The sequence below is a fragment of the Manis pentadactyla genome, chromosome 13 (genome assembly GCF_030020395.1).
Source record: "Manis pentadactyla isolate mManPen7 chromosome 13, mManPen7.hap1, whole genome shotgun sequence".
Classification (NCBI taxonomy): domain Eukaryota; kingdom Metazoa; phylum Chordata; class Mammalia; order Pholidota; family Manidae; genus Manis; species Manis pentadactyla.
Window position 1 is genome coordinate 7,561,752 of NC_080031.1, and position 24,176 is coordinate 7,585,927.

Sequence of the window (24,176 nt, forward strand, 5' to 3'; positions counted from 1 at the left end):
CAGAAGTGGAATTACTGGGTTGTATATTTTTAATTTTTTGAGGAAACGCCATACTGTTTTCCATAGTGGCTGCACCAATTTGCATTCCCATCAACAATGCACAAGAGTTCCCTATTCTCCACATTCTTACCCACACTTGTTATTTCTTGCTTTTATGATTCTGAGGTGTATTGATCATTGAGGTTTTGATTTGTATTTGATGATTAGTGATGTGGAGTTTCTTTTCATGTGTCTGTCAGCCATCTTGTATGTCTTCTTTGGAAAAATGTCTATCAGGTCCTCTGCCCATTTTTTAATAAGATTATTTGTTCTCTTGGTGTTGAGTTACACGAGTTCTTTTTATATTTTGGATATTAGCTCCTTATTGAATATACCATTTGCCAATATAGCTTCCCATGCAGTAGGTTGCCTTTTTGTTTTGTTGATGGTTTCCTTCACTGGGCAGAGCTTTTTAGTTTGATGTTGTCCCACTTGCTTAATTTTGCTTTTGTTTTCCTTGCCTGAGGAGACAGATATATAAAAAAATTGCTAAGGCTGATGTCTAGGAGTTTACTGGCTGTGCTTTTTTTTTTCAGGAGTTTTATGATTTCAGGTGTTACATTTATGTCTTAATCCATTGTGAGTTTATTTTTGTGTGTGGTGTAAGAAAAGTGGTCCATGTAGCTGTCCAGTTGTCCCAGCATCATTTATTGAAGAGACTGTCCTTTCCCGTGTATATTCTTACCCCCTTTGTTACAGATTAATTGACCATGTAAGTAACAGTTTATTCTGGATTCTCTGTTCTGTTCCATTGATCTATATGTCTGTTTTTGTGTTCTGATTACTATTAAAGTATGTTTTGAAATCAAGAGCATGGTACCTCCATCTTTGTTCTTCTCTCTCTCAAGATAGCTTTGGCTATTTGAGATCTTCTGTGGTTCCATACAAATTTTATGATTATTTGTTCTGGTCTGTGAAAAAGTGCTATTAGTATGAGAATTTCAAATTACATATGTGGTTTGCATTATATTGAAGTTGGGCAGTGCTGCCTAGAATCCAATTTTGAAAGGTGAGGTATAAGGTAAAAGGTCAGTGTTACACCTAAAAATGAAACTGTAGATATTTTTTATCCTTTTTTTTATACCACTTTAGTTCATGTCACTAGTTGTACACAAGCAGAGCCACATTAAATGTGTTCTTTCAAGAGAATAAGACTGGGCCCTCAAACCAATAATTTTATTTCTAAAGCTGTATCTTTTTAGTATCTGTAAATGTCATTTTTGGGTTTTTACTTATAGATTGCCATCAGTTTCCAAACTCAATGGCAGCGTTGTTACCGATGGTGAGCGAGAAGATTCTGAGAGATTTTTTATTCGTTACTATGTGGATGTTCCACAGGACGGAGTGCCATTCAGGTAAAGTCTCTTGTCAGTTTAATAACACTTTAGCAAGGCTTGAGGCAATTTAAGATCTATTGTTTTAGTGCATCTAATAATTTGTTATTGGACCCTCTTAGAGGACTTTGATGATAGATTTTTTTTTAAAAAGAAAGAAATACAAAAGCAAACCTATTTTATCTCATTTTCCACAGTGTATTTCTTCTAGCCTTGCATTTGTATTAAGAATTGTTGGGTAAGTATTTGGCTGCTGTAGTGGTTCCCACCCCATACTCCATATCATCAGTTCCTTTGTGACCCTCTTCTTCAGGAGCACATTTTCACCTACCCTCAACATCGGTGTCTTCCTTCACATTGCATCTGCATTTAGGATATACAAAGTTCTGCACTTTGGAAGATTGGGCAAATGTGCATCAGTTCTGTAGAGTATGAGAAAAAAAACTGGAAAACAGACTCCGAGGACCTACTAGAGGAATTAGGATGGTTAATTAAGATGGTTAAGTCTGGAGAGAGATGCTGAAAGCTACACTGGTAATTACCTTGAAGTATGTGAAGAGTTAATATACGTGGTTTGGTGGTAAATGCCCTTTCATATTCTCTAAATGTCAAAGGAAATGTAGCAAGTGTGACATAGGTAAACATATAAGAAAAAAATACCCCCTAAAACAGATTTCTAGGTGTTGGTAACTGGAATCAGTTACCAAAAAAAGTTAAATGCTTTCTTTAATGACTTTAAAAATAATATGAAATCCCATTTGACAGGAAGAGTTTCAGACAAACATGCTGCAAGTTAGGACTGAATGTGAGTCAGTCACTTGGTGTTTCTGGTTACAAATTTCTGTGATTCCAGTTCATTCTTACTGAACTACCTAGTTTTTCTCAAAGTTCTCTATTAATATTTATGGACTTTAAGGGGGTTGGCATTCTGTAAGGTTCAGCCAGTGCTGTATGAAAAGGTTTTGTTGCATTAGTAGTAGTATTTTAAAGCTTAAGCCTTTAAAAAATACTAGACAAACTAAGTAAGGGTTTTGAAGATAGTCTTTTAAAATTACTTAAGAACTGCCAAGTAGGGAGAAATAGATTCTCACTGTGCCTTTTAACGCCACCCAGAAATACTAAGTTAAACAACATGAAAATTTTCTTTAGTTAAAAAAATGGTCTTATATCTGTAGTTTCATTTGATTCAGTCTAACATTAATGGAAGAAGCAAATACTCTGGCTTTGAGCATAAGTCTGTCATTATAGTTTACTTAACTTCCAGTGTGCTATGAGAATCATGTGCTGTATTTATGCAGTAAATTGTTTTCTGTCCCTGATAGCAAAATTACCCTGAAGTACATGATGCCTCTGTCCTTGTTGATGTTCTTGAATTTGAGGTCATAGAAATCATCTTCAACTGGGGGAGAATTTATTGGAAGGATACTGAGATACTAAGAAACTAAAGAATTGTTAGGCAGGCTGAAGAATCAGACAGAAACCAAGGGAAGCAAGGGCCACCAAGGCTTCCACTCATGGCCGGCTTCTTAGGTCTTTCCTGGCACTGTGATCACTAGACACCACAGTGCTAGACGTTGCCACTGCCGCTGGACGCTGGTGACTGTGTCATGGACTTTTGATTCCCCATAACTGTGGAAAATAGTCTCTCCCTGACCTTTGCCTCAGTGCCTAAGGTCAGAAATCTACAACTAACTGATTGATTGGCTATGTTTAGGGCCTAGGCTCACACTTTGTCTCCCAAGAGGTAGGGCAAGAGATTGTCTCTCCAGTTTGACTTCTGGATTGACATGTAGAATCTTGTTTCTCCTGATCTTGGGACTTTTCCCCAAATAGGAACAATTCAGCAAAAAGAACATCTTCTACAATCTGCCATTTTGAATATGTAACATCTATATATACACCTTTTCCCCATAGTCATATATATCAAAAAAGTTCTCTTACCTGTCCTAATATATTCCTTGTACAAATGAAAACACATTTCTCTCTCCTTGAAATGAAACAACCTATTTATACCAACCCTAAAGGCTGTGATTGATTAGCCACTGCAGAAGGTTCTTGCTGGCAAGCTGCTTTAATTCCCACTCTGGCCTCGCTGCCTGTTCATGTTATTGTGCCTACTTCCCATGTCTGGTGGTTAGATGGCACTGCTTGGTCTCTTCTATCATTCTTGAAATTTTATTGGAAAACTGATTTAAGTGTATCCTACCAGCATCCCCGGCCTATAAAATATTTTTTCAAAGGTGGGAGTAAGTGCTTTACTCACTAACATATTTTTCAAGGTCTTGGAAAAGAAAGGGCCTTCTTGTTCCTCTTAGGATCTGTGCACTGAGAATGGGTGAACAGGTAATGTGGGTGACAGTAATTTCCATCATTTCTGTGTACTGAAGTTTTTAATGTCCCATGTTACATTATCTAATTTGGAGAATTTGAACGTCCTTTAGCAGAGACCACCATTGGGTCCAAATTTTCAATCAGCCAACTAAAGAAAATTTAGAACCATTCCCAGCCCCTGAAGATGTAAACTTTTGAATTTAGAATTTCTGGCAATGTAACTATATCAGTAAAAATTAGCTAAATATAAAATTGCTTCTCCTTCTTTGGTCAACACTCATGATCTATTCCTGTACTAATTTTCTATATTTTTATTCATATAAATGACCAAAATCTTACAGTTAGTTTGGTGTTTTTGTAATTAACCCCATTGAGCATGCTGTGATCTAGCGGTAGTGGAGTAGAGTGTATATGTCGATGTGGCAAATGGGGAATCAGTTCACTCTTGCAAGGTAATTACCTAATGCAGGGAGATTTTACTGCCTTTTCAGACACAAGAGGAACAGTCTCATTAGACCCAGCTAGCAAGGGACCCAGTGAGGATTAGGGATTCCGGATATTCTCAAGTCCTCAGAATCCTCCCATATACCTCCATTCCAACTCATTCTTTCTCTCTGTCTTTCTTTTTAGTCAGTGTGTCAACTTGTACATAATCGTCATAATTTGGATGCAAATTTAACTGACCTGTAATTCAACAACCTCAAACCTTGTACATTTGTTTTTATAGCTACCTTGACTCTATCCTTACAAAGAGGAAAGACCCTTTTCTTAAAAGCACCTGGGTTTCACTCTGTGCCTTGAGCCTAGTTTATAGGGATTCAACATTAATATTCTCTTTATTTAAGGTATCTTTAGCCCTTAGCATAGCAGATGCTCTACCTCCAAGTCTTGAATTCTTCACACTCTTGGCATTTTTTTTGCTCTTAAAAGCACTCTCCCAATCACGTAGAACATTCCATGTGACCACGATTGATAATTAGTTATTTCACTACTTCATGTCAAAAACTTGCAGAATTCTTCCCATGAACACTAATATGATATTCACCCCCCTACTAGGCCAGAAACCAATCCAAAATTGCCCTTTAATTTACCAGGACTAGGACTGGTAATCTCTCTGACACCATTTCTTAGTATACACCACAGAAATCAACTCTGGCCAACATAAAAGTAGGATAGGAATTTAGTAAAAGAATAATGAATACTGTATAGCTCACAGAATTCACAAGAAGATTAGAAAACTAGGTTTCAGCAGGATTAATGGGAAGCAAGACATAACAAGATTTCTAATATCATTGTACATTCGATGTGCTTTTGACCCTGGTTACTGGTAAGTCATCGGCAAGCTGCTATTCATTGCCCTCAGACAGTTACAGTCATGCCTTTGAATTCTTGACTGTTCTGTATCTGCTATGAATAGGGTCTGTTAGATCTTGTATCTTTGCATTACTTCGTAAGATTTAAAATTCCAGTTACAGTTAAATAGGTTTATGTCACCTTCCCATGTTCTAGATTTCAGGAAATGGAGAAAGAGAAAATTTACTCTTCTTTAGCTTCTGTAGTGAGAAGTGGATCCTGCCTTTCATCTGTCATAGGTTTCCCTCGAATCAGAACAGCATTCAAATGCTGGACAAAGTTGACATATTTCCACAATAGTACTTGTTCCCTAGAAGTTTTTCTTATAAGTCCCCTGGTGCAGTTATCCATTTATTCAACAAATATTTTTGAGCCATTGTGATGTGTTAGGGACTATGTTCAGCACTTAAAAAAAAGAACTGTAACAGTACTCATACTGATAGCAAGATGGAATGGCAAATAAGCAGAGGAAGTTGTGTTAAAATGCATTTATTATGAATTAAGAACAATGATACATATATATCCCGGTATTAGTACTAAACTTATCATCTCTTTGCCTTCCAAATTATATGCATAGTCTCTCCCTAAAATATCAATGAAGAATGACTGACACCATGTACAGTTAGTGAAAGGTGAAATTCTGACTCTGGATAATTCATATTTCGTATAGAGCCACATTTGAGCTTTAGTTTCCAGGTAGGATGGAGGTGTCCACTTACTTTGGAGAACACATTTCTGTTCATTTGTCCATGGATTTTTAAAAGTCAGTGTTCAGCTTGATTTTTGCTGTAAATTCTAACTTCTGCAAAACCCTTCCCCAGTTGGGTTCCCTGAGATTTCCCTTCTTTCATTTCCTTGTCTTGTGTCAATCAACATGAAATACCTCTACTCAACTTAGGATAAGCAGAAAAAGTTAGCCAAAATGTCTTATAAGGGCATACATGAAAATCCATTAGGATTGGTGGAATGTCCTTTATGGAAGCACAGTTATTTGGTGGGTCAGTTGGATTATTCATACACATCTGTTCCCATGTGATTTGTTGTTTGGCAACAAAAGACTTTAAAGATGATCTCAAAATTTATGTATTCTGTTTTCCTGTCTCAGTGTAACATACAAACTCTAGTTATCTGAATCATTTCAATTTATAATGAACAGAGTAAAATGCCTAGAGGACCAAAGGGAAGCATATTAGTAGGAGTTTTATAATTTCTTACAGGTGCTCAATGGTCCTTTTTATTACCTTCTAAGAGGTGGAGCTGGAAGGTTAGCCTCTCTACTGTAGCCGTTTATGGTAACACACACACAAAAAAACCCTGAGACGTCAACCATATATTTCATGTTTATTTACTTTGTGAAATAATAGAAGATGAAAAATCTCTCTTTCCTGATTCTTGGCCTTTAAACATCATCATGTTTACTTTTCCAATCAATAGATTCTTTCTGTCAAAGCCTTCATCGGGGCCTTGTCTTTCCGTGGCTTGGGCAGCAGTGGGGTGCTGTTACAGCACCAGTGCGGGTGGTTGAAGAGATGCCCTCACTGGGCTGGTCATATTGCAGTTACTGGACTCTCGTATTTTACCAGGAGAACTTCTAGGCAATAACTCTGGATTCTAGCTGGGTTTCAAAGGACAGTTTATTTACTGAATACCTACTATGACGGCACTGGGCCAGGAGCTAGAGATAAAAAGACAAAAAAAGCAGTGTGTGCTTTCAAGAAGCTTGCCATCTGGGCTAAGCTGGCCGTGTATTTCCTTTGCTGATTGCTCACATTCCCAGCTTCTGGAAGTTGAGTGGCCAGGATTTTGTCCTTGGGCCTCTTCTCGCCTGTACTCACCCCTTTGGCACTTTTATCCAGTCCTGGGGCTTTCCGTGCTTCCTCTATTCGCATAACTGCCATATTTATACTTCTGTCTCTGATCTGCCCCTAAATTCCAGCCTAGTATTTCCAAATGCCTACTTGACAGCTTCACCTGGGTGTTTAAATCTAATGTGTCCACAGCTTCACCTGTGACACCCTCCCTTGCCATCCCCAGCCCCCTCCCTGCCCTCTCTGCTCCTCTGCAAGCTTTCCTCCACCTCTCACTTCTTCCATGTGCTCAGGACAAAGCCCTCAGAGTCACCCTTGCTATCTTTCTTTCACACCCCACATCTAGTCTTGGTTTTTCCTTTCAGTTGTGTGTATAGATTTTGACCACTTCTTACCGTTCGTTTCAGTTCAGCCCTCCATCACCTCGTACCTGTATTGTTACAGCAGCCCTGAATCCATCCTTGCCCCCTATAGTTTACCCTCCACATAGCAGCCAGTGTATAAGAACTCAAGTTGATTTGCAAAAACCTTCCTTGCTGTCCCGCAGACATCAAGCATGCTCCGACCTCAGGCTTTCGCACTTTTCTCCTGAGTTAACTGGTTGGCCTCTCTACCATGTCAGTATCTTATCAGACTCCTTCCTGTGACCATCCTGTCTAAAATAGCACATCTCTGTCTCCTGTAATTCTTTGAACCTATTTTTGTTTTTCTTACTTATCAACATCTGACATTTGTTTGTATCCTGTTGATCTCCCTGTGCTGTACTGAAAGCTCTGTTTTGTACTTGGCTATATCCTCAATGCCCAGAGGAGCACCTGACAATATAGCAACTGTTCAGTAAAATGATTGAGTCCTCCAGTTATGCCCTGGGAGCCCAGAGGAGGGGTGCTTAGCTCTTTTGGAAGAGGTGGTACTTCCTAGAAAATGACTGAGTTAATGTGCAGTGGGCTACAACATACACAGTTTGATACGACTTAGTGAAAAGCAGGAAGTAGTGGCAAGTAATGCTGGGGAGGAGGGCAGGAGCCAGGGCAGGTTGAAGGCTTTGCTGTGCTGTGCCAAGAGACTGCGTCTTTTTTGTATGTGGGGGAAATCATTGAAAAGCCTGAAGAGTGGAAATACCCAGACAGATTTTGGGTTCTATTTAGGAGGAAAAGCTGAAAGAGACCCAGGGACCTAGTTAATAACTGAGACTTTAGTGAAGGCTGTGTGCATTGGTTACAGATGCACACATTTCCCATATGATTTGGAGTGTTCTTAGAAAACACATTGTGAAATTCTACTTGTTTCCTGATATTTATAGCCCTGATTTCTCTAGAGTATATAAATGTCATTTGGAAAGAAACCTCCATGTTTATGAATCTGGTTAAAGTGGATGTGTTTGTTATTTCGCCTTGCCATTTATCAGCTATCTGTTATATTTATCAGTTTTTCCAGTATTTTGTGTTTGCTTTATCTCTTAATTTCCTCTGAGAAATTGAATTTAAATTGCTTATTTAGTACTTACCTAATACACGGTCTTCTTCTGTTTAGTTTTAAAGAGACAGAGAAAACGAAAAGCCATACAGCTTTAGAAATCAGCATATCATGAATCTTTTGGGGTTCAGTAGTTTCATTTTGGTTTTGTGGAGGGGAAGTACATTCATTGACTTAGGACTGTCTCTTTTTCAGACTTGAAAATTTTCATTTTTCATAAAAAGGAGTTAGAAGAGTCACAGCTCCAGTGAACAATTATTTAATAGGAAGAAATGCTACTGTCAGAGACAGAGTGGCAAGCCAGCAAATAGGTTTTCCTGAAAGATTTGCTTTGCTTTCCTCTCTCACTTTCTGTGTGTCCCAAGGAGTCCCTAAGCGATGTCCTGGGAAATCCTTATTTATGATGTCAAGGATTATATTAGGTATTCCTCAAGTGCTTATTGGATTGTCATTAGTGGTATGCTTTTTAAAATATGAAGAGTATGTTTTTTCCTGCCCAAGACTAATGGCTTTTCTGAATACATCCGATTGTATCTTCATGTTATTGTGAGAGCAGGGCAGCAGCCTCTATTCAGACACCACCTCAATGAAGGTTTATTTTGTCTTGGATGCTGGAGAAATCCTAGTGTGCTGGGTCTGTTACCTCATATTCCTTCCAGACAGAGGACCTGCTGTTGTGAAGGAACATTCCTACACTGGACATGAGTCTCCTGGGCTTCTCCGTATTGCCAGGCTCCATCATCCTCTGACAAGGGCCGTGACACAGCGCTGCTCCCTTTCAGCTTCAAGTCTGATGGGGAACAAAAGGGCCTTTCTCCTTGGGGCTCTGTGGAGAGCCTCTGAAATGTTAGCTTTCCCTGTCGCTCACAGCCTTTGTCATTCCAATGACCTTGGACTTTATTTTCACTACTTGCCACTTTCCCAGCCCTGCTGAAGATAGGCTACCTTCCTGATCTTGATTCGAGTAATATATGTGGATTTGAAGAGACCTGCAAAGGAAAGAAAGAATAAGACCTGGCCCTCCCAAATCACGGTCTTAGGGAAATTATCTTTGATGTCTGAACTTTGGTTTTGGCCATGATAGGGGGCCAGTCTTTGTTTTGTTTTGGTTTTTGTTTGGTTTTTAGAATTAAAAAAAAAAATACGAGAATAATAAAACAAACACCCACGTTCACGTTGCTCAGAGCAGATGATTGTTAACATTCTTTACTTCAGGTTTATTTTTTAATTAAAAGAAATAATATTACAGATAGAAATTGGAGTAGCTTTTGGCCCCTATCGGCAGTCCTGTTCACCACTGGCAAGAATTTGATGTGTGTCCTTGGTATCTACTTACTACATTGAATGTATCCGTTAAGATACAAAGTAGGATTTTATAATTCTTTGTCAACATGCATTGCAGTTTCTTCTCTTAGTCTGTAGCTGTTCAATCTGATCTTTTCACTTTGTAATTTGTTGAAAATTTAAAAATTTTAATATTGAATGTATCAATCCTTTACTCTGTGGTTACTTCTTATTCAATCTAATTTAAGAAATCTTTTCCTTTCTAAAGATCACTTGGGTTTTTTTCTAAAAGCATTTTCACATTTGTGTCCTTTATCTACCTGGAATCTGTTTTGTGTATAGTATCAAATAGAGATCTAAGGGTTATTCTCCCCCGACCATGGGTAATTGGTATTCACCAATGGTCTGTAATTCCCCTCCAGTCATATATCTCATTTTTCATATACATGTATAGTTGTGTTTCAGGGCCCTGTTCTTTTGGTGTATGTGTCCATTCCTGTACCATTACAAAACTATTAAGTCTGAATTCCTAATAAGGGTACGTTTCCCCATCTAGTTGTTGTTGTCCAGATTATCTTAGATATTGTAGCCTCTTTTGCCTATGAATTCTTCGGAGTCAAGTACCACAAAAACCTAAACCTTGTGGAAATTTGGATTTTGGTTACATTGAGTTAATTCACTCATTTGGGAGAATTTAACATCTTGATGCTATTGTGTTGTCTTACATGTGAACATAGGATATCTTTCCATTTCATGCAGAGCATTTTTTATGTCCTTCAGCAGTGTTTCTAATTCTCTCATACAGGCCTTGCTCATATTTGTTAAATTATTTCTAGATGTATGCATTTTGTTGCTATTTTAAATTAAATCATTTTTTCTGTCACTGCTTTGTAATTGGTTATTGTTGGTATGTAGGAATGCTGTTTATTTTGGTCTGTTGATCATGTATGTATCATCAGTCTTGCTCATGTATAGAATAACTGATCTCTGCTTTTGGATTTCTATGTAGACAGTCATGAGCAGGTAATTTTTAAATCTCCTTTTTGTTTCTTGGATAAGACCTCTCCAGTATTATAATAAAAATGAACAGTAAAAGAGGGCATCTTCTTCATGTTCCTTACTTTAAAGGCACTGTTTCCAGAGTTTCAGTGTCAAGTATTTTGGTATGAAATATAACTTTTGCTGTAGGTTTTTCATAGGTGTCCTTCCTTGTGTTAAGGTAGTTACTGTCTCTGTTTTTCTAAGAGTTTCTTTTATTATGACTAAGTATTGATTTTTTTAATAGAACATTCTTCCTGTGTTGAGATGAACATGTAGTTTTATTCTGTTAATCGGAATTTTAATGATACCTTTTCATGTATTGAACCATCTTTGCATTCCTGGAATATTCAACTTGGTTGCAAAACATTAAGTGTTCTTTTTCAACACTGTAGAATTTAATTTTATAATGTTCTTTGGGATGTTTGCATCTATTTTTGTATTTAAAATTGGTCTGTAACTTTCTCTTCTTATCTCTTCTGGTTTTGTTATGAAGGTTATATTAGCTTCATAAAATGAATCAGGTTGGTAATTTTATTTTTCTATTAAATTAACTTTCATTTAGGTCTGAAATTTTATAGTCATTCTTAATATTCTTATGGTTTGGGGGTAGGTGGTTAAGAATTTATTATTCTATTCTATTTATTCTCATATGGGCTAGATAATATTTCCACATGGAACCTGATTGAAAAATTTTAAAAGAGGGTAGTCTAAACTCTAAGTGTTCTTCCCATTCTTATCCTCAGAAGTCACTTGGGTATTTGGTCCCTAGGCAACTACTGATGCTAGTTTCTTGATACAGTTCCCATCGCTATTTAGTGCCTAATTTTTGTACACAGTCACAAAATAATACATATTTTGCCTTTTTCACTTAATAATAGATCTTGTCATTATTGACAAAAAAGTCATTCCATAGTGAGGAATCTTTGTGATTTAAAAAATTGTTCTATAACAATATATGTCTTTTCTAATCCTAATAATACTTATTTCTACCTTTTCCCTTTTTCTTGATCAGTCCTGCTAAATGTTTATCTTGCAGTAATGTCCTTTGTTTAAAGTTAGATTTATTGAGGTATAATTGGCATAGAGTACATTTTACTCTTTTGAGTGTACATTTCTGAGTTTTGACAAAACTAGGTTTTGTAACAACCAACACAGTCAGAATATACAACAGTTCTGTCAACCTCAAAAATCTCATACTCCTCAACCCTCCCCCTGACTCTTACCCTCTGGCAACCACTGACTTGTTTTCTGTCCCTATAGTTTTGACTTTTCCAGAATGTCATATAAATGGAGTCATGTTATATGTAATATGTACATATTTTTTTCAGTTGAAAATTTTATTCAGATAACTGTAGATTCCCATGAACTTGTAAGAAATAGTACAGCCAGATCCCATGTACCCTTTACCCAATTTCCCCCAATGGTAAACTTTTGCTAAGGTATAGTACAGTGTCACACCAGCATTTTAACAGTCCACTGGTTTCATTCAGATTTTTCCAGTTTTTCCTGCCTACATTTGTGTGTGTGTGTGTACCTAGTTGTATACATTTTATTGGATGTGTAGGTTTATGTGTCCACCACCATTGTCAAGATACTCAGCCATTCTACCACTACAAAGATCTCTCAGGTTGCCCTTTAATAACCACACTCAACTCCTTGCCAGCTCTCCCATTCCCATCCCTACTGCCTAGCAAGCACTGATCTTACCTTCAAAATTTTGCCTTCTCAAAAATGTTAGATAAATGTAATCATGCAATATATAACTTTTTAGTTTTGTTTTTTTTTTCATTTAACATAATTCCCTGGAAATTCATCCAAACTGTTACAGTAGTTTGTGCCTTTTTTAAATTGCTGAATAGTATTCTGTGATATGTTTGAATCACAGTTTGCTTAACCATTCACCTGCTGAAGGACATCTGGATTGATTCCAGTTTTTGGTTATTACAAATAAGATAATCTATGAATATTTTTGTACATGTTTTTGCATGAACATGAATTTTCATTCCTCTGGGATAAATGCCCAGGGGTGCAGTTGCTGAGTAGTATGATAATTACATGTTTAATTTTTATGAGAAACTAGACATTGTTTTAGATGGCTGTACCATTTTACATTCTCACAGCAATAAATGAGTGATCACGTTTCTTTGCAGTCTTGTCAGCACTTGGTGTTGTCACCATATTTATATTTTAGCCAGTCTGATGGGAGTATAATTTTCATTTTCCTGATAGCTAACAATTTTGAAAATCTCTTTATGTGCTTATCTACCATCTGTAAAGCCTTTTCAATGAAATATCTTTTCATAGCTTTTGTCCGTTTTTTGATTGGATCGTTTGTTTCTTTACCATTGGGTTTGAGAACTCTTTATATATTCTATAAACTAGCCCTCTGATGGATTTGTGGTTTGCAAATATTTTCTGAGTATGTAACTTGTCCTTTTGTTTTTCTCTACAGTTTTTACACCACAAAATTTTTTAATTTTGATGAGGTCAAATTTATCAAGTTTTTCTTTTATGAATTTTCTTTTTGTGTCAAGGACTCTTTTCCTAGCTATATTGAAGATTTTCTTGTTTTTTTCCCTAAAAGTTTTATAGTTTTACATCATACATTTCAATGTATAATCCCCTTTGAGTAAATTTTTGTGCAAAGTGAGAGGTTTAGATTGAGATTCTTTTTTTTTTGCCTATGGTTGTTCAGTTGCTTCAGCACCATTTGTTGAAAAGGGTATCTTCTGCCACTGTATTGTTTTTGCAACTTTTAAAAAACTCATAAGGGTATGTTTGTGTGGGAATATTTCTGGAAATTTTCTGTTCTGTTCCACTGATCTATGTGTCTGTTATTCCACCAATACCACACTGTCTTGATGAATGTACTTATAAGCTGTAATATTATGTAGAATGATGTAGAATGATTCTTCCTATGTTATTCTTCAAGATTATGTTAGTTATTCCAGGGCCTTTTCCTTTCTACATAAATTTTGGACTAAGCATGGCTCTGTCTATAAAAAAATCTTGCTGGGAGTTTGATAGGAACTTTACTAAAACTATGTATCAATTTGGGGAAGATTGACATATTTGCTGTATTGGATCTTCCAATGCATGAACACAGTATGTCTCTTCATTTATTTCAGCCTTCTTTGATTTCTTACATCAGCATTTTGTAATTTTCAACATAAAGTCTTATACATCTTCTGTTAAATTTACACCTAAGTATTTCATGTCATTTGCAAATACAAAAAAATGTTATTTCTGTCTTTCCACTCTGTATGACTTGATTTCTTTTTCTTGCCTTATTGCAGTGGCTAGAACTTCCAGTACTATGTTGCATAAGAGTGGTAAGAGTGGACATCCTTGCTTTGTTCCCAGTCTTAGGGAAAAGCATTCAGTCTTTTACCACTAAGTAATGTTAGCTATGGATTTTTTATAGATGCTCTTTATCAAGTTGAAGTAGTTCCCTTCTATTCAAACACGCTGAGAGTTTTTTATCATGAATGGATATTAGATTTTTTCAAATGTTTTCTGTCTCAATTAATATGATATGATTTTTCTTCTTAAACTTGTTGATATGGGAGCCATACTGATTTATTTTCAAATGTTGAACCAGCCTTGCATACCTAGAGTAAATTCCACTTGGTCATAGTGTATATTTCTTTTTTATTACATTGTTGAATTAATTTGCTATTTTGAGGGTTTTTTTGTGTTTAAAATCATGAAAGATAATAGTATGTAGTATTCTCTTTTTTCCAATTGTATTTTATGTGCTTTTGGTATCAGGGTAATGCTGACTTCATAAAATGAGTTGGTAAGTGTTCCCATTTCTTCTGTTTTCTGGAAAAGATTGTGTAAAATTGTTACTAATTCCCTTTTCTAATCATTTTTTAGATTAGAATTCTTTTAAAATATTTTTAATTGTAGTAAAATACATAGAACAAAATTTACCACCTTAACCTTTTTTTAAATTGTGGTATCATATATATGTAACATAAATTTACCATCTTAACCATTTTTAATTGTACAGTTCTTTACTTTTAAGTACATTCACATTGTTGTGCAACACATCTGCAAAACATTTTTCATCTTCCAAAACTGAAACTCTGCACCCACCCATTAAACATCAACTCCCTGTTACCCCTCATTCCAGCCCCTTGTGACCACCTGACAACCATTCTACTGTCTCTGTGAATTTGACCACTCTAGATACCTTATATAAATGAAATCATACAGTATTTACTTTTTGTAATTGACTTTTTTCACTTAGCATAATGTCCTCAAGGTTTATCCATGTTGTAGCATGTGACAGGATTCCTTCCTTTTTAAGGTGGAATAATATTTCGTTGTATGTATATACTGTATTTTGTTTATCCATTCATCCGTCACTAGACATTTGGGTTGCTTCCACGTCTTGGCTACTGTGAATAGTGCTGCTATGTATACCAGTGTGCAGATACCTCTTCAACACCGAGCTTTTCAATTCTTTTGAAATCCCAGAAGTGGGATAGCTGGATCCTATGCTAATTCTTTAATTTTTGAAGAACTGCCGTACTGTTTTCCATAGCAGTTGCCATTTCATAGTCACACTAACAGTGTACAGGGTTCCAATTTTTCTACCAGCCAACACTTTTTTTTAATAGTAGCCATCCTAATGAGTGTTTGGTGGTATCTCTGTATAGTTTTGATTTGTATTTCTTTGATTATTAGTGATGTTGAACATCTTTTCAGATGATTGTTGGCTATTGTATTTCATATTTGGAGAAATATCTATTCAAGTCCTTTGCCCATTTCTAAATCAGGCTTTAAAAAATTTTTTGTTGTTGTTGAGCTGGAGGATTTCTTATGTTTTCTGGGTATTAACCACTTAACAGATATATAATTTGTAAATATTTTCTCCCATTCTGTAGGTTGCTTTTTGCTCTATTCATTGTATCCTTTGATGCACAAAAGTTTAGTTTGATGTAGTCCCATTTGTCTATGTTTGCTTTTGTTGCCTGTGTTTTTGGTGTAATATCCAAGAAACCATTGCCAAATCCAATCCCATGAAACTTTTCTCCTGTTTTTTCTTCTAGGGCTTTTATAGTTTTGTGTCTCCCATTGAAGTCTTTAATGAGTTTTGAGTTAATTTTTGTATGTGGTAAAATTAGGGTACATTTTCTTCTCTTTTTTTGCATGTGGATAAACAATTTTCCTAACACTATTTGTTGAAGAAACTGTCCTTTCCCTATTGAGTAGTCTTAGCAACTTTATTGAAGACCATTTGACCATATAGATGTGGTTTTCTTTCTGGCCTCTCTATTCTATTCATTTGGTCTATATGTTTGTCTAGATCTATGCCAGCACCATACTTTTTAAATTACTGTAGCTTTGTAATGTTTAAGTAAGGAAGTGTAAGTCTTTCAACTTTATTTTTCCTTTTCAAAATTGTTTTGGCTATTTAGAGTCCTTTGAGTTTCCATATGATTTGAGGATGATTTTTTCCTATTTCTGCCAAAAAAAAAATGCTCTTGGGATTTTGATAGGGATTGCATTAAATCTATAGATTGCTTTGAGTAGTAGAACATGTTAATAATATTCCAATACATGAACAGAGGATGTCTTTCAATTTACTTATGTCTTCTTTAATTTCGTCAATGTTTTGTACTTTCCAGTTTTTTTCTTTTTTAAAAAAATACTTTGATTTCTTCTATCTTTATTATTTCCTTCCTCTTGCTTGGTTTGCTCTTCTTCTTGAGATAGGAATGCATATTGTTGATTTGAGGCCCTTCCTATTAAACATTTAGTGCTATAAATTTTACCCTCAGCATTGCTGGCATTCCATATGTTGCTGTTATATTTTAATTTTCCTTCAGTTCTGTGTTTAAAAAAATCACTTTCATTTGAGTCTTACTGTTTAATAAGTTATTAAGAAGTTTAATTTCCAAGTGTTTGGGAATTTCCCTGTTATCTTTCATTATCGATTTCTACTTTGATTCCTTTATGGTCAAAGAACATACTCTATAATGTAGATTCTTTTAAATGTGTTAATTTTATATTATGGCCTGTTTTGATAATTGATCTGTGGTGCATGAAAAAATGTGTATCCTTTTCTTGTTAGGCGGAGTGTCCTCTATGTCAGTTAGATGCAGATGATTGTTTTGTTCAGATCCTCTCTGTTCTTGCTGATTTTCTGTCTAGTAGTTCTGTCCTCTCCTGAGAGGAGATGTAGGCAACCTTTTTTAGTCTGATTTCTTTTATTTAGCTTAATGCACTTGAGATTCATCTATCTTGTGTATACCACTAGTGAGATAATTTTTACTGCTCAGTACTATTCTTTCATATAAATGTAACAGTTTATTTAGCTGTTCAGCTGAAGTATGTTTGGATTTTTTTTTGCTGTTTACTAAAAAACTATGATAAATACCCCCAGGTTTCTGTGTGAATATAAGTTCTTATTTCTCTTGAGTAAATACCTAGAAGTGTGATTACTGAACCATATAGGAAGTATTTGTTTAATTTGGAAACTGTTTTCTAAAATGGAAATATATCATTTTGCTTTCCCAACAGTGTATGAGTTCCTATTGCTCTGCATCCTCATCACCACCTGGTATTTTCATTTCTTTTATTGTTGTTGATACACAGTAGTATGTACTGTGGTCTTAATTTGTATTTCCCTAGTGATGAATGATGCTGAACATCTTCTCATGAGCATGTTTTTGGTGAAGTGTCTGTTAGACTCTTGCCCATTTTTGTACTCGTTTGTTTTATTATTGAATTTTGAGAGTTCTTTCTATATTCTAGATACATGTCCCTTGTCTATGACGAGGCATAGAATATATCTTCTTTTTCAATCTATATGACTTATATTTCCACTTTTTTCTTTTTCTTTTTCTGTATCTCTTTAGAAATTCATAGTTTTTCTTAGTGTGTCAATATAGTGAATTATGACTAATTTTTAAAAAACATTTAATCAGCCTTAAATTTCCAGAATAAATCTCAGGTAGTTATAATGTATTATTTTCTTTATATGTTGGTGGATGTCATTTGCTACTATTTTGTTGATGATTTTTGTGTCTATGTTCATGAGGGATATTGTTCTGCAGTTTTCTTCCTTGTAATATCTTTGGTTCATTTTAATGTTAGGATAATGCTGGCCTTATAAAATGAGTTTGTGAGTGTTCTTTCCTCTTCTGTTTTCTATATACGAATTTCTTTAGAATTAACATTATTTCTTCCTGGAATGTTTTGTAGAATTTAACAGTGAGGCTATCTGTACCTGGTGTTTCCTTTGCTGGTTAAACTGTGATTAAATTTATTTAATAGGTGTAGCTTGGTTTAAGTTATCTTTTCATTGAATGAGCCTTGGTAGTTTGTGTCTTTGAGGAGATTCATCCATTTCATCTTAGTTACTGACTTTATGGGCATAAAGTTGTTAATAATATTCACTTATTATAAACCTAAATGTCTGTAGGGTGTGTAGTCATGTCCCCTCATTTAGTCCTGATATAGGAATAATCTTTTCTTGGTTAGTCAGGCAGAGCTTTATCACATTGAGTGATCTGAATAGCCAGCTTTGGGTTTCATGAGTTTTCTGTTGTTTTTCTGCAATCTAACTCAGTGATTTCTACAGGTATTTTATTAGTTCCTCTTTCTCCTGGCTAATTTTCTCATCTGTTTCTAGTTTCTTAAGGTAGAAGCTTAGATCACTGATCTTGGTCCTTGTGTTCTCTTAAAATTTTTAATTCTATTAATTTTCTCCACTGAGCACTACTTTAGCTACATTCTATACTTTTTCATATATTCTATTTTCATTTTTGTTCAACTCAGAATATTTTCTAATTTCCCTTGTGACTCCCTCTTTAACCCATGGAGTATTTGTAAGTATGCTGTATGTTTTCCAAATACTTGGGAATTTTCCAGTTATCTTTCTGTTAATTATTTCTCATTTAATTTCATTTAAAGTGAGAGAACATACTTTGTATTATTTAATTTCTTTTAAAAATATTGAGGTATGTTTTTGGCTTAGAATATGGACTGTCTTGGCCAAAATTGCCTGATGTTGCTGGGAAGTGTACTTTATAAATGTCAGGTTAAGTTTTTAGTATTGTTCAAGTCTTTTATATTGTTGACAGTTTTCTGTCCGCTTGTTCTATCAATTACCAAGAAAGGAGTGTTGAAGTCTCCAGCTGTAATTGTAGATTTGTCTATTTTTACTTTCAGTTCTATCAGTTGACTTCATTATTTTGAAGGTCTGTTAGATACATACACAATGAGGATTATTATGTCTTCCTTTTTGAGCTCACCTCTCCCTATCTAATGGTTTTGCAGTTGTCTCTAACCAGCTCCCTGGACTCCTGGTCTAGAACCAGCTCTTCCAATGAATTTTGGAGAACTGTCCCACAACAGAGAGTTAGTGCAGATCTAGTCACGTAGGTGGTAAGTGATGTGATTAATCCCTGGTGGTGGAGCTATCTTTGACTTCTGTTACTCAGCCCCATTGCTCTAAAGAGGTAGCCCTGGGCAGTAGATCTGCAGCAGTTTTTGCATTCTTATTTTGTGCTTGTCCTGACATCACCCCAGCCCTACCCCTGCTTCAGTCAGTGTACCTGGCTTGAGTAACAGGACCTCAACTCCTGACTGCTGCTGCCTTTAGATTTGAAGTCCTGTGGTCCTGTGGTTTCAGACGCATGCTTTGTGTTTCTGTTCAGTTTCTGCTCCGTGAAAGATGTCTTATTATTTTTGAGCCTGAGCTATGTCTTCTTAGAATTTTAACCTTCCATATTTTATCCATCTTATTCTGTGTATAGAGCAGAAGTGCATTAAAATGTGAATTTATGGACCCATTTTGAGCAAAGTCCTAATCATATTGATAAATGTAGATCAAAACCATTCTTTTAACTGCTGTATGGTATTTTATTATATTTTATTATAAGAATAGGTCATCTTCTATTTATCTACTCGCTAGGTAATTTTGACAGGACTTGAATTTAAAAAACAGTGACTTGAAACAATTCTATGATGTAAGCCTTGATGAAAGACTATATGGAAAATACTAAGTTCAGTTCAAGATACATCACTGTGTGTGATAGATGAGAATAAATAATTCTGGAGGCAGGTGAAATGCACAAGCTTGACGAAGACAAGTAGGAAACAGCTACAGCGTAAACTAAATAAGAGAATGACATCTGTGATGGACGATCATAAAGGGAAAGGGGAGGAAAATCCTGGAGTGAGTTTTGTGGACTACCCAAGTATAAATGGTAAAAAGAGGAACAAGAACCCATAAAGAAAGATTGAAAGGGGCATTTGAATGTAGAAAGGAGAATAGGGTTTGCAGAACAGTATTCATTGTCGTAGCTAACCGTTAAGTTCTCTCATGAGAACTGAGAAAGAATGATGGCCCAAGAACAAGACCTGACTGGGTTCTAGTTTCTGCCCTTCCATTCACTAGCTAGATTTTGGGCTAACAAACTGGCCCTCAATTACTGTATCTGTAAAATATGTAATAGATGGTCTCTAAAGTCCTTTCTGCCTCTAAAATGCGATGTTTGTGTTTTAATAAATAGGATATTATGACCTTGAGAAAACCGTTTCAGTAGTTTCAACTTGCAAAATCCAAGTTGTAGAATGTTAAGGAGATTTCTTTGATATGCCATGATGATGTGATACCGTATCAAAATGAGAGAAAGCATACTGTAGCAAGAGAGAGTAAATAACAGCAATCAGATGTTTGGAATATATTTTGAATCCCTCATAATGCCTTGGGAAACAAAGTAAACTAAGTGAATGTTTTTCTTCTAGTTATATTTCAATGATTTGGTTTAAGCAAATGAACCATTAGAGATTTTTCATGTTTTATTTGCTGCATTCGGTAAAGAGAGACAGGCATGTACTAGGGATTTATCTGAGAGTAAGAGAGCTTTATTTAGAATAAAGACTCCACTAGATTCAATATGGGTCTGCATTTGAGAAACAATAGAGTAATAGAATTGTTAGTTTAAAACTACTACATAGGCTACCTGTGAGGTTACCTCTGCACAGCTGTCAGGTGTAGACAGACAGATCACCTCTGGGATACTCACAGTCCCACTGCGGTATAGGCACCTGCATGAAATGTCAAGCCCATTGTTTTCTCCAGGATGCTTCTTGAGATTGTGAGGTGCTTCTTTCATGCATTCGGAGACATGAGGTCCCAGTGTGGGAGCTTTCTGACACTTAAAAGCCCCTGGTTCTAGGCCAACTTCAGTTTTCCAATTTCCCAAAAGTTATGTAAAATATTTACTGTTTGTAGTATTTAATTAGGATAGTTTATAGGGTTCCTCAGCTGAAAATGAGTTAACTTTTGTTCCTAAACATCTTTAGTTTTTAGGTTTTATCATAAAGTCACCCTCAGACTAAGATTTATGGTAGGAGCCTGTGGTCTCTCTCAAGTAGTGTGACTAGTCTTCGTTTATTCTGTAGTCGAAGGCCTGTGGCTGATTGTGATTGAGGAAATGCTCCCAGGTATCTTAGGAATCAAGAGCGAAAATGCCCAGTAAGGAGAAAGGCGCCTACCTTTCCCAGCCTGACCAACATGCTGCTGCAATCTGCTGTGTGTCCGCAGCATGAGGCAGGTGGGCGCGGCCCCGGAGCCCCCAGTGTGTGAGGGCTTGCTGGTGTGCGTCGGCATGGAGCTGCCTTAGCTCCGCAAAGGGCAGCCTCACTCTCCAGTCCCCTCTTTGTTCATGCCACCTTCAACCCCACTCTACCGAGTAGCCTGTTTTCTAACTGCTCATGATTCAAAGACCCTTAAAAGTTGAAAGCTTTTCTCTTATTTAATAGGAAGAAACAAAATAGCACAGTGCCAGTTTGTCTGTGGGTAGTGTTCTTCATGGGGTTGCAGCAAGCGTTTAGTTTTCATTTATCATTCTCCGTTGCCCGTGTGGTCATGCTGGCCTTTATGCTGGGTGTACTTAATTTTGTTTCTCTTACGATTGTTCATTTTCTGTTAGAAAGTCATGGTGGAATGATGTTCAGAACTTCTGAATACAAATACAGTATATATTACATCTTAGCATTTGATTATTGCAATACCTCCTTGTCAGTAATTTCCAAGATAGGTTTATAGCATTTTGTCCACTTCAGAAGTGAGACTTAAATATTAAGTACTTTTTAATAGCCAGATAGGATTACTGATTGGTAGAATATAAATTGAGATTATTAATTTTGAAGAATACTTGGTCATCAGAAACTATTTACCTCTTAAGGCTTTATAGCTTTGGAGCTGATGCTGCGAAAAGCTCAGATAATACAGAGTATAGAGCGATAGTTCAGTTGGGTGGACTTAACTTTTGAATCATGAAGAGAATATCTAAGCTGGAAGATTAAGTAGAAATTGGTTTCTAAAGTGTACTGGGCATTTTGTAAAATCATGGCTTCTTGGATTTTTTGCCCTGTTTAAAGATAATCCAAAATGAGATAATTGGAAATAAATATATTTATCTTGAAATCATTTTACTTATATAGCTCTTAGGGAAACATATTCAGTGTGAGTCATGAGTCACAACTCTAATACTTTTCTTCATTTTTATAGAAGAAAGAGTGAATATTTAGTATAGCCCATATCCAAACTTTCATCTACATACAAAAGTCTGCTGACTTTACCTGTAACTTAATAAATAAACATTGATTTTAAGATTTAAGCAAGTAGAAAGGCAGGTGCCAGAAGGTGGTAGTTGATGGCACAAAGTATGGCTGGAAAGTGATGGAAAAAACAGATCCTGAAAGCCCTCTTAAAGTCATTGTATTCATTTTCTGTTGCTGCTGTAACAAATTACCATAAACTTAGTGACTTTAAACAATGCCTACTTATGTCACAAGTTTGTGTGGGTCAACAGTGTGGGGACAGCATGGCTCAACAAGTTCTCTGCTTAGGGGCTTATAAGGCCAAAAGCAAGGGCTCAGCAGGGCTGTGTTGCTTATTAGAGGCTCTGGAGAAGAATCACCTTGCAGGCTCGTTTAGGGTGGTGGCAGAATTCTGTTCTTTTGCATGCTTTCACGTGTCCCCTTTATCTTTAAGCCAGCAATAGTATGTCAAGTCTTGCTCATGCTTGGAGTCTCTCTTCCTCTTCTGCTGATGTTAGCTGGAGAAACTTCTCTGCTTTAAAGGGCTCATATAATTAGATTTGGCCCATCCAGTTAATCTCCCTATCTTAAGGTCATCTGTGCCCATAATATAATACAGTCTTGAGAATAACACCAGGGGTTGGAGATCATGGGGTCCAAAATTCTGCCTGTCACAATCATGTTAAAGAGTTAGGGCCTTATTCTGATGGGTCTTGTGTGGTTTTAAGTAGAGGAGTGATGTGGTTAAATTTGTATTTTATAACAATCACTTTGGCTGTAATAAAGACAAAGGTCAGCTTGGGGCCACCCTGAAGTCATGGGAGACCATCTAAAGGAGTATCATTTGGGATTCAGTTTTAGATAACAGAAGCCATGCCAGCTACTAAAGAAGAAAGCACTTTAATACACGGAATAAGGTACTTACAAACATCTCTGAATGGCTGCCCCCCTAGGAGTGCCTCTAGAACAGTACCTCAGAACTGGCCCACCAAGAGCACTGCTAACTTCTTCTAGAACCCGGTAAGGGACTCTGGTAGCTGCTGTCCCTGGGGCTGGACCACCCCACGTTAGCTGTGATCTGCAGATCAGCAAGCTGCTGCCATGGGTGATGACTCCAGGAACACACTGCTTAAACTGAATCTGGTGGTTCGGAAGCCTCTACCCAAACTTCCTATACCATGTCTGCTAGATCCACTGTCTCTCTCCCTAGGGTTGTTGAATATGATTAATAGAAGCTAAATCTCACCTTCAAATGAGTTTGGGAAGTGCAGTTTTCAGCTTTCTAGTCTTGGCAGTACAGGAAGGCTTTCCACAGGTTGGAACAGATACTGAGGAAGTGCATTCACCTGATGTATCCACACAAAGCTGTAGCAATCTAAGCTCCACTGATAGTGGTTTGAATTTACAAGGCAAGTGGGCAAGACAGATGCAGATAGATTCATGAAATATTTAGGAATGAAATTAGTAGGACATAGCAACTGATGGAATGGGAGAAGTGGAAAGGAGAGATCAGAAGGAATCAGTGTTATAATAAGGCTGGTAGGAACGTGAAAGATGTAGGAAGGTATCTGTGTTTAGGGATGGAATTCTGTCGTTTCCATCAAGGGGAGTAAAATAGCACAGGCCCTGGAGTGAGAAGATCTGACTTCAGAGTCTTGACTCCATCTTATAATAAGCTGTGTGACCTAGCAACTCACTCAATCCTTTTAGATACCAGTTTTTTCATTAGTAAAATTGGGATAATAAGTCTGCCCTTCCTACCTGGCTAGGATGGTTAGGTAGTTTCCGGTGCCTTTTACTGAGATAAGAAAGACTAGAAGAGAAGAGAATGACAATGAATTATGTCTGGGCTTGTTAACTTTGAGAAAACTGTAGGACCTTAGAGTGTTCTAACTCATAGGTCATAGAATTTGCAGATAGACTTGACCAGTTGTAGCAA

The 24,176-nt window shown here is 36.4% G+C and overlaps 1 protein-coding gene across 4 annotated transcripts in view; it reads left to right on the forward strand.

The window, feature by feature from the left end:
- The window catches only part of TBCEL (tubulin folding cofactor E like), a 66,485-nt gene that overhangs the window by 35,601 nt on the left and 6,708 nt on the right, over window positions 1–24,176 (forward strand). For all 4 annotated transcript variants that reach the window (XM_036887622.2, XM_036887621.2, XM_057490549.1 and 1 more), the window contains one exon: window positions 1,278–1,394. In XM_036887622.2, coding sequence (XP_036743517.1) covers window positions 1,278–1,394 — 117 coding nt within the window. The remainder of the gene's footprint in view (window positions 1–1,277; window positions 1,395–24,176) is intronic.